Source organism: Alosa sapidissima, chromosome 21, assembly GCF_018492685.1.
Source record: "Alosa sapidissima isolate fAloSap1 chromosome 21, fAloSap1.pri, whole genome shotgun sequence".
Lineage (NCBI taxonomy): Eukaryota > Metazoa > Chordata > Actinopteri > Clupeiformes > Clupeidae > Alosa > Alosa sapidissima.
This window is the reverse complement of record NC_055977.1, coordinates 20,564,282-20,575,412: the sequence shown is the minus strand read 5'-3', so window position 1 is coordinate 20,575,412 and position 11,131 is coordinate 20,564,282. Positions and strand designations below refer to the sequence as shown.

Sequence of the window (11,131 nt, the reverse complement as noted above, 5' to 3'; positions counted from 1 at the left end):
CGCATGTGTATGTGTGTGTGTGTGTGTAGAGGATAGGTAATAAGTTACCTTGATAAGCAATGCGGCTCGTCTTGGATATTCCCGTGCCAGAGTTCAGCATTTCTTAAGTCTCACTCAGAGCAGGGTCTTCCTCATCCCAAGCATGGAACTAAAGCAGGTTTCCCAGAAGAAAATCATTGTAAGTACTGAAGTAAACTACTACATACACTACCGGTCAAAAGTTTGGGGTCACTTCCAATCCGAAATTTCAATGTAATTATGAAGCACATAATGTAATCTGGAAACTGCTGCTATGATTAAAAAAACAATGCAACTGGTATTCTGTCTATAATGGAATGGAGTGGAATGGAAATTTCTAAGTGACCCCAAATTTTTGACTTATATGTGTGCCTTCAGTTAATAGATTAGACAACAGATTTTTAGGCTGTAAATATCTGGTTTTCATACTGTAACAAAATGCTTTCTGTGTTGTGGTATCCTGCTATGGTTCTTATTTAATGTTCTGCTATGGTTCTAATTTAATGTGTCTAATTTAATGTGGGTGGGTGGGTTGATGCTGTCTGTAATAGTTTGAATGAACTTTTCATTTTCAAGTTTCAAGTGGTACTCGTTCAGTTCAGTTTCAGCACTGTTATACTGTTGTTAATCACAGGCAGTCACTCAGATTTTTTGAGAGTCATATGATTCAATATTCAACTTGGGTCAGTGTCAGTTGATGTTTGTGTGTGCATGTGTTCAGATAGGTGTTTTAGCAGTTGCCATAGTAACCATCATCTTGGGACTTGGACTGGGATTGGGGCTCCAGTTGGAGGACTGTAAGAAAAAGGGTAAGCCTTTGTAACAAGACTGGGAATCACATTTACCCATGTCATACATCAAGGAAACAAATCAGTCAGTGGAAAGTATTTTTTATTTTTTTTCCTTTTCAATTTGACGCATTGCAAGAGACTCATTCCACTCATATGGTGAAGGCACATTCACCCTGGTTGTTGTCAGAGAGCTGGAGCTAATTTAGCAAACTTGAGAACAGATTGGAATCCCACATTTCTCAATGACTCATTAAAATCTTTTACTGCTGAGCATGTAAAAAATTCCTCTCTTGACACACTCTGACCAGTATCACAACAAATCAACAAACCACTTGATTATACTTGATTTTTTTGAAAACATGAAGAGAGAAAACTAACCTTGTAACTTTCAGTGTCCTTTTAGTCAAGCAGACTCACAAGTAGGCATCTGGGTTATCAATATATTATTGAATAAACAGAAAATGAATTAATTTTCTTGTTTTTATTCAAAATCAAAATTTGTGAAATGTGACTGGGACAGTCACGACATATGAGCTTTTTCTGGTTTGGCTGAAAATTGTGAAAAAATGGAAGATTAATCCCATGAATGCTCTGTATGTTCATATAAAAAAGCATTTTCTGAACAATATCACCATAGTTTTTGATATATTTTTTTATAATTTATCTATCTTTGACACATTGGACCAAAAAAAGGCCATGTCATGTCAACCACCCATATCCAATCGAATATCACATACTCTTGCGTCTTCATATAAACAAAGATTTCCCCCTGAGAATGCTCGTCTAAACGCGAATAAAAAAATGAAGACGAGACGCCACTTCTGCGTCTTCTCTTTTCATCGTCACCGTATAAACGTAGCCTCAGAATGTCTCTTCTTTGGTCCCTGCAGTTATACACACTTCCTGTATGGGCCGCTGCTATGAGCCCTTTGATGAGGAGACACCTGGTTGTCGTTGTGACCAACAATGCCACACTGCTAACAGCTGTTGTTATGATTTCCAAGACATCTGTCTTCAGCCAAGTGAGTTCTCATTCATGTCCTCCTGATGATGGCAAAAGCTTAAATCTAATAGTTTTTTACCTCCTATTGGGGACTATGACATGTGGTCTAATCTCAGCGATAATCTTCTTCCATGAACGTGCTGCTGTTATAAAACAATACAATAATTGACCTCTGACGCAGGATTCATTCTTTGCTTTTATCTGAAATCAGATAAGGCTGTTGAGCATATCTATTGAACATGTCTCAAAGAGGAACTCTAACAATAAGGATATAAGGATAACACAATGGTGACTGTCATGGTTGACTTGATGCTAACCCCCTGCCACACACACACACACACACACACACACTCACAAAAACATACACACAAACACAAACACACACACACTCCTACATCTTTTTCAATTTGTATAGTGGAGCAGTGGGAATGCACTAACCAACGGTGTGGTGAAAAGAGGCTGGAAGGGAGTAATTGCCACTGCTCTGTTGATTGCATGAGTGCAGGAGATTGCTGCACCAACTTCCAAAGTGTCTGCCATGGTAAGGACATAAATATGAGGGTATAACCCCAAATATCCACTTGACATACTGTTTATCAAAATGTATGCACCCTAAATGAACCAGACAATCAACACACTCAAAGAGTTTCTTCTTCTTCCTAAAGGATATGTACTAATCTTATTTTACTAATCGCTGTTATTAAAACAAAATGTTAATTGGCATCTCTAAATGTTGATGTCTTAATATACAGGTGCATCTAAAAAAATAGAATATCATGGAAGTTATTTTTTCTCTAGAATTTATTTCAAAAAGTGAACATGGGGGTCACAAAGATGCCCCCAGAATGTAGCGCTGTAGCTGCCTGGGTGCTTTAGCTGCTGGCTGCAGCAACTCAAGCTAAGCAAAACCGATTGTTTTCATTTTTTCATACGGACAGTACTCTGAGACCTCGAGAAACAGAGATCTATGTGAAAAATCACCAGATTTCTCCTTTAAAGGTTCAGGAAACATATCTGTATTATAACCTTTTTATTTTAATATTTTGAAATACTGAAATATTGAATATTGAAAGATGTAAATATTCCACTCTATATGTAATGAATCTAGAATCTATTTCGACCTCCCTCAGACCGTCACCACGGTCTACACCTTGAATGATGCCATCCTTCTACCCAAGGCTGTAGTCATGATGTCAACATTGGGGGGGACCAAATCTGTGGTGGGGTCTGAGGGACCCCCAAACAGAAGCAAATTCCTTTCTTTGGTTATTGTCCGCGATTCACATTAACTAGGCTATCACGTATTGTAAACGTCGCCACATTTGATCACGTTTTGCCTGCATGGATGCGCGATTGAGTGCGCATCTAAATAATATGCAAGATGCAACAATCATTTCTAAGAGGGCTATACACGGTAATTACTACTAGCATATGAATGCATTAAAGACGTGAAAGAAATGACACAGGCTTGCACAAATTCATCATTTAAAATGAAACGTTTCCTTTCGCTATCATTGCGAGAATAGGCTACAATATGGAAAATGTTCCCTTTCAGTCTGATCGGCTCCAATGGGATTTCCTTAGCCTGTGCTACACCTTTCCAAGAAGTTTTGTGAAAATTGTTCCGGTAGCTTTTGCGATATTGTTGACAGCCCTACCTCACCGCAGTAGGGTGCAGTAAATGGAAGCTTTTGATAGCGCACGCCACTAACGAAAAACGGAAAATCACCAGGACAAACCACTCAGGGGTGTAGGCTACTCTGGAACCATAGGTCACTAATTTGTGCGTTATTTACGTTTGATTACATTTCAGATACGTGTTGATTTCCTGTAGGCCTAGTATAGCGCTTTATTCTTTCTTTATTTTTCTATGTCCGAACATTGGGGGGGACATTTTGGTCATATTTGAATATTGGGGGGGACACGTCCCCCTCAATGTCTATGGTGACTACGGCCCTGCTTCTACCTTTTCTCGAGACCATTATCTGTTCCTAAATGTGTAGGCCTACATAAAGTTCTACTATGGAGGACATAACAGGTATTTATTTTGTGCTCTTTATTATAAAAAATGCCACAAACAGAGCACTTGACAAGAAAACATTGGGCTTATACTGTAGGCTTCAACACCACCACTAAAGCCCTATGAAACAATATCAAATAACATAGCCTCGCTACATCTTGGGCATATAGGCGAACACAAAATATATGAGGGCTTTTTTTATAGCCTTATACTCTTTCATTAAACAGGCGCTCCTCCGAAATTTGGTGAAAAGCTTGTGCTCGTATCAATAGGCTGGCCGTTAACGGCAGTAGACAAAATCAGGGGACAGTGTAGGCTAGGCTTAGCCTGACGAGCCAGACCCATATTTTTCTGCCGCTAGGGTGCGTCTAGATTTCTAGGCTAGGCTAGGCTAGTTCGAAGTACTAGGCTACCTCCATCCCTCAGAAGTTAGCTTTGGCTGCGTCTCGCTTGCTATGATTGCTCTTCATTGCCACCAGCCTCTGTCACGTACCGTGTGGAGCTATGATTGCACTTCATGCTACCAGCCTCTGTCACGTAGGCTGCTGTGTGGAGCTTGTGCCTATTGCGCAAGCACGCAACTGAGAAAGCAGCGTCGCTGTCAAATCTGTCCCTGGGAAAAGTAACGTTGCGCCGATATGAAAAAGGAACTACGTTACGTTACCAAATTTTCAGTAGTAACGCGTTACACTACTTTTTACTCAAAAAAGTAGTTACGTTACTGTAACTTGTTACTTTGTAACTCGTTACACACAACACTGTCCCGCAGTAATATAATGCATTCAGGGACATGCCTCTTCCTCTTTGCCTTTCTTGCCTCAATTCTGAGACCGGTGAGTATGATTTCATTAGAAGCCAGTAATCCGCCGCGTTATCGTGCAGGTGCCTTTGGTCCCTGAGGATTCAAACTGGTTTTCCCTTTGACATTCGTTCTAGTGAGGCGTTTACTTTCGCCTTCACGGTAGAACGTTACCGGCGGCTTGTTGAATGCAAGCTAGTGTAGCCGGTTTAATTGTTGACACCTGTTGTGTTTCTCTCCGCGCTTTTTGATCTTACAAGCCGCGTGAATGATGCTTTGTTTAGAAAACAAAGGCTGATAATTGGCAGGGTGGTCAAGACTAACTTTCGCCCTGTTAAGGATTTACACACAGGTGTGCAGGGATGGTAATCAGCCTAAATTCATTACGAAACGTAAGGGCTTTTGGAGTTGTATAGCTAAAGCAGTGTGTTCGCGCACAGTGAGTCTTTTAATTTACTAGCTTACCGTGTCTTCACATGCAGTAGGTTAGGAGAAAAGGCTTGTTCTCCAAGCGGTGCATTCGCGCACAATCAATGGTCGCGCATGCACTTCTGGTCTTCCGACCTAAATCAACAGTATATGGGAACAGATGTTCTCCTGTCCAAGCAGTGTGTTCGCGCACAGTTAGTCTTTCTGTTCCTCCAGCCTAAACGGCGTATTCACATGCAATGCAATATGAGAAAAGTTGTTTTGTCTAAGCAGTGCATTCGTGCACAGTGAGTCTTTCGGTTTGCTGGCCTAAACAGCGCATTTGTGCGCAGTGGGTATACAGCTTGTTTTTCTGTCTGAGTCAGGGGCGGAGCTTGAGGGGGTGCGGGAGGTGCGGCACGCCCCCGGCCCGGGACCCGCAGGGGCCCGGTGCGAGGGCGCCCCTCCCCCACCTCCGGGTAAGGTGGGGCGGGCCTCTCCCACGGCACAAGGCCGGAGGAGCTAAGATCATGCAAACGGTTTCTTTTCAATCATTTTCATCAGAGTGGGACGTATTAGGCTTATAGGTTGCCCCAGTCAGGACGAGTTATGACTCACGGTTGCTGAAAAGTTTTAAAATTTACTTTGATGATTTAGTAGGTGTAAAATATTGAATAAAATGTTCTGCTGTATGACTGGCTTTATTTTAACTCTCATATTGAACTTTACGACGTGCAAATTTACAAAATTGGATCAACGATATTGTCTCCTACAGGCGTCAATGAGAGAACACTTACACTTACATGATTTTGGTTTCGATTTTCTAATTGGAGTAAGTCTTTGTGACAACACGTCATGATACATTTGATAATGTTTGATCGTTGTTTTGGTATGAAGCATCTTTTACGTAGCCTGATGAATGCGCTCTAGAAAGTGAAAGTAGCCTAACCTAGGCCTATGCGCTCTGTGTCTGAGTCTGTGCACGTCCGCAATTGATTACGTTCCTCAAATGGAGAACACATTAATCCCATGGTATTTTTTGCCCTAAAATGCATGAAACATGCAAGTTCAAAATCCCGCCGGTACGTTACATCTCCGTTTCATATTTGCCTAGACTATAGCCTACAATAAATGAATTGAACGGACTCGACAACAGGTATACTGATTCGGTCATTGAGACTACAGAATACAGACTACAGAATACAGTACAACAAACTTTCTGTCTTTCTGAAGTTTATTTTTGTATTCCGGGGTACAGTAGCCTAATTCCCTAATGTCTTGACAATAGTTTTTCTTACCGGCTTGCTGTTTAAACTGACTGCGCCGCTCTGAACTCAGGGAAATCAGATTTGTGTGGGAAATCAGATTATCTGTCAATATTGGGCTTTGAAAGTAAGGGATATTTGCTCAGTAATAGTAGGCCTAGGATACATTTTGTAACATTTAGAGAAACCGAGGGGAAGTTAAATTAGAAATCGTTGGAAATTGAAAACACATACAAAAAAAGATTCGGGGCTTTTAAAAAGAGATTCGGGGCTTGAGCCCCCGAAGCCACCCCCTCGCTCCGCCAATCCAACCACCCAGCAGTAACTTATGCATTCAGTGAGATTTGCACCGCCCTAATTTTATTTTTGACTCTTCCCGTCACCGTTGCAACCTCTGAGCGGTCATTCTCCAAGTTAAAGACCATTAAAAACCACTTGAGGAGCACAGTGGGACAGGAGAGACTGAGTGGACTTGCCATGTTGTCCATAGAGAATGAGAGAGCAAAGAAAATGGACATAGGCTTACACAGAGCATCGTGGACGAATTCGCGGAGGGCAAGGCTCTTCGTATGCCCTTCAAATAGTGCTGCGTATTATTGTTGTTTTATTATTAGGGGTCATGTAGCCTAATGTTTTTGTTGTTCTCTTGGTTCGATGGACTTCAAAATTACATAGTTGCTCTCCGTGGCGCTGACGCTTGTAAGACCCACTGTTGCGGGCATGTGTAGCCTATGTTGTAAAATTATGTTATGATGAGTTTAATAAAGGGCCCGGTCATGTGACCCGCCCCCGGCCCGGCTCTGACTTGTTCCGCCACTGGTCTGAGTAATGTGTTCGCGCATAGTAAGGATGCAGTGGGAGAAAAGTTTGTTATCCAATCTGAGCGGTGCATTGTCCCACCTTTGAAGGTTTAAGAATTTCTGACTAGCATAGTTTTAAAAATATTTAAGCTTCTATAACACACAATGCTCTGGCCATTAAATAGCCTTAGTTGCTGAAATGGCCTTAAATTAAAAAAAAAAAAAAAACTTGTGCACAGTGAGTCTTTCTGCTCATCCAGCCTAAACGGTGGTGTTCACAGGCAGTAGGAGGAGAGCTGTCCCCCTGCCTAAGCAGTGTGTTCGCGCACAGTAACCCTTTTCGGTCCTGCAGCCTAAAATAACTCGGTATCCATGACATACAGCATTAATAAAAAGGAAGCAGTGTGTTGGCGCACAGTAAGTCTCTCAGTTTACTGGTCTATACGACGTGTTCGTGCGCGTTGGGTTGCAGCTTGTCTTCGGTTCTAGTCTTCTAACCTTAACATTTCCCAGTTTAAGCAGTGCGTTCGCGCATGGTAAGCCTTTTTGGTCCGGCGGCCTGAACCGTCGGCTCAAATACAGCAGGAGTATAGAAAGCAGTGTGTTTGCGCACAGTAAGTCTTTTTTGTTTACTGGGCAGTATGTATCACTGTCTGAGCAGTGTGTTCGCACACAGTAAGTCTCTCAGTTTACTGGCCTATACGGCGTGTTCGCGCACGGTTGGTTGCGGCTTGTCTTTCATTCTAGTCGGCTAACCTTAACATTTCCCTATTTAAGCAGTGCGTTCGCGCACGATAAGCCTTTTTGGTCCTGCGGCCTAAACAGTCTTTTCAAATGCAGCAGGAGTAGCTAGAGCTGTGTGTTCTCGCATAGTAAGTCTCTCTGTTTACTAGCCTAAACAGGGCGTTTAGACGCAGTGGGGATGTTTGTCTGCCTAGGCAGTGTGTTGGTGTATGGTGAGTGGTGAGTGTTTCTGTTTTCTCAGCATAAATGGCGTGCAGGCCAAGTGTTCACATGTAGTGGGAAGTCTTTGTTCTCCTGTCTAGCAGTACGTCCGCGTACTGAGAGTCTTTCTGTTCTCCCATCCTAAATGGTGTGTTCACATGCAGTAAAAGAAGTTTGTTCTCCAGTAAAGATTCACTTTACTTAGTTTTCCAGCGTTAGGGCCCAAGCACCGGAGGTGCAAAGCCCTTTTGTTCGGTTAAATTACTATCTCATTAACTGTTGTGCGCAACTGGTGAGATTATTGCTATATTCCCCTCGCACATCCGTGTGCAAGAGTGGATGTCTATTGCCCCTTTGTATGTTCACATACAAGAGTGGAGGTGTGTGTGATGTAATTGTAATTGTAACTGTTCATATTTTTCCGTCAGGGTCTATACCCCCCCCCCCCCCCCCCCCCTTTACACAGCTGTTAAATTGGTTGCTATGTTCCCCTCATACGTTCTTGTGAGTGGAGGCTGTATTTCTCCCGTGTATGTACACATACATGAGTGGTGAGTTTATTTAACTTTGAGTTTACAATCTTTTAAAATGGTTAATTTTAACATGGGATTAGGTTATGTTTGGAACCATTCACAGCAATGGTGCAGTGGTAAAAGGGTTCTGTTACCGTCTGACAATACTATGGCACCAAATACTTGCCCCATTTGCGGCACAATCATGGACAGACAGGAAGTGTTAACCATGTTTGGGCAAAGTGCATCTCACAGAAGAATGCCCATGGAATGCGGTCTGGCCTGGTTGAACATCCCCATGCAGTGACTGTTCCTCCTCCCACCTGTGATGGAGAGCAGGACAGTATCCATGATCGTCACTCACGCAGACAGCATTGTGTGCACTCCTATAGGTATAGGAGGAAAAGAGCCATAGAGGGCCGTAGCTTAATTCCCCCCTCTAGGCAATTAGTAGGGGAAGAGGACATGCAGTTAAAGATTCCGGCCTCTATTTGGGGCCTGATTGACTGAGTGGCCAGGGGACGCTCACTCCCAAGGGCCAGCTCCATCCATGGCAGGTTAGGCAGCAGGAACTTTCCCTGTCCACCTGCCACCTTTCCAGGAACCACATATGGCTGATACAGAGTCCATCTTCCTCTGTACACTGGCTCTCCTATTGAGAAGAGAGGCCAGATGTAGCTGGGTTTTTGCTTAACTTTGGTTCCTTCCAGCTTCAGAGCTCTGGGTCTGCTAGTGACAATGTGTATAGTGAAGCCTGTGCTGAGACTGCTTTGGCTGTTTTGTTAGGAGCTATCAGAAAGTCTGGTAGCGCTAGTGGTCCAGACACCAAGAACTTGTTGGATGCTGCTGTCTACCCATTCCTAACTCACCCGTGATATTGGAATGGCCATGTCCTCATATTAACTAGGAGGCTTGTCGGGCTGGGGGCTGCTGCTGGCTGGCCCAGCTCTTTGGCCACTACGTTGCCACTCCCCCACCCATTGGAGTTTCCAATTTCGGCCTCCATCTTGTTTTAGGGTCCCTATAACAGTAAGGATGGAACATGGGGCACATCAGTCTTCTGGAGCTGGGGGCTGTGCATTTCACCCTGAGGGCTCTCTTCTCTTGTATACAGGGCAAGCATGTCTTTGTGCGGACAGACAGCTCTGCTGCTATGTACCATATCGACCACAAAGCGGGCTTAAGGGCTCAGCGTGGCTGCTAAGTTACTCAGAAACCTCGGCTGTGGACATTTCCATGCCTGGCCTCACTCAAAGCAGTGCCAGAAGCTCGGAATCTCGAATTCCAGTCAAGCTGTCATCTGGTCCCGCTATCCTCAGCCCTTCTCAGAGTTAAAACTGGCTGTAACTGAGCCCATGAGTATTGCCAAGCATTTCCAGCAGAGATGGGAATTGTTCTCCTCATGGTGGCAGGGCCTGGGGTTAGATCCAGTGACATCCAATGCTTGGTGCTACACTTTCTTCACTCCCTTTGGGATGTGGGGAAGGCAGCTGATCCAGTATCCTGTAAGTCTATGCCTTGGTGTCCCATGGCACTGTAGAAGGTTTGTCTGTTGGAGAAGACCCTATGGGGTCGCAGTTCCTGAAAAAGCTGACTACCTGCATCCAGGCAGATTTTTGAGAGCTCAATCCTGCAACCTCCCCTGGGTGGTGAGGCCTTTGAGTGCAACCCCAGGTGGACCCCTGGGGCATCAAGTTTGTGTTGCATAAAACTGCATGTTTGGCCACATGCTCTGCCAAGATGGCAAGTGAGCTATGCTTGAGGTGGAAACCATTATTCTTCCCTTAGGGGATGAACCCTCAGTCAGTTAACCATGTCATTGAACTGGAGCTATTTTGCCCTGAGCCAGCTTGCCAAGCTGAAGGGGCTCTTAATGCTCTATGCCCAGTCAAGGCATTGGGAGCTTGTGTTGATCACACATGCGTTGACAGGTGCACACACACAGCTTTCGGTGCTATGGGGGTAAGTTGCTGGTTCACCCAGTGTCTACACACCGTTTGACCCACCAGTTGGTGGAGACAATTATTCAGGCCTTCTCTGGGCAGTGTTTCCTAATCCCTTAAAGCCTGGCGGCTCATTCCACACGGAATATAGCCGTCTCATTCTATTGGTGGCATGTGCAGCGGCATCCTGGAGTACTCCATGGATCCCTGCCAGACTTTAACGAGTCAATGTGACATCTGCCACTATCGGCTCCACTGTTATGTTGGTGGCCGACCTGACTGGTGATGAGTAGTCTTCTGTCCTCGCGACACTGTTGGGACTAGTCATCCAAGGTGTAGACCGTGGTGACGGTCTGAGGGAGGTCGAAATAGATCGTAAGTTATGTCCATAACTATGGATCTATGAGACCGACCGATGACCGTCACCATCTCTTGTCGCTCGGAACGAGCTGAGGCGTTCCAGGCAAGAGGAAGAGGCATGTCCTTGAATGCATTATATGACTGCGGGACAGCCTCCAGGTCAGTCACATGACATTGTTGATATAATGGTCTCGAGAAAAGGTAGAAGAATGGCATCATTCAAGGTGTAGACCGTGGTGACGGTCATCGGTTGGTCTCATAGATCCA

At 44.2% G+C, this 11,131-nt stretch overlaps 1 protein-coding gene across 1 annotated transcript in view; it reads left to right on the top strand.

Annotated features, from left to right (window-relative positions):
* Positions 1–11,131, top strand: part of LOC121695858 (ectonucleotide pyrophosphatase/phosphodiesterase family member 3) — a 45,502-nt gene continuing 34,371 nt past the window's right edge. Inside the window, exons 1-4 of the mRNA XM_042077012.1 lie at positions 1–178; positions 740–827; positions 1,700–1,831; positions 2,228–2,353. Of these exons, the coding sequence (XP_041932946.1) occupies positions 143–178; positions 740–827; positions 1,700–1,831; positions 2,228–2,353 (382 nt within the window). The 5' untranslated portion in view covers positions 1–142. The remainder of the gene's footprint in view (positions 179–739; positions 828–1,699; positions 1,832–2,227; positions 2,354–11,131) is intronic.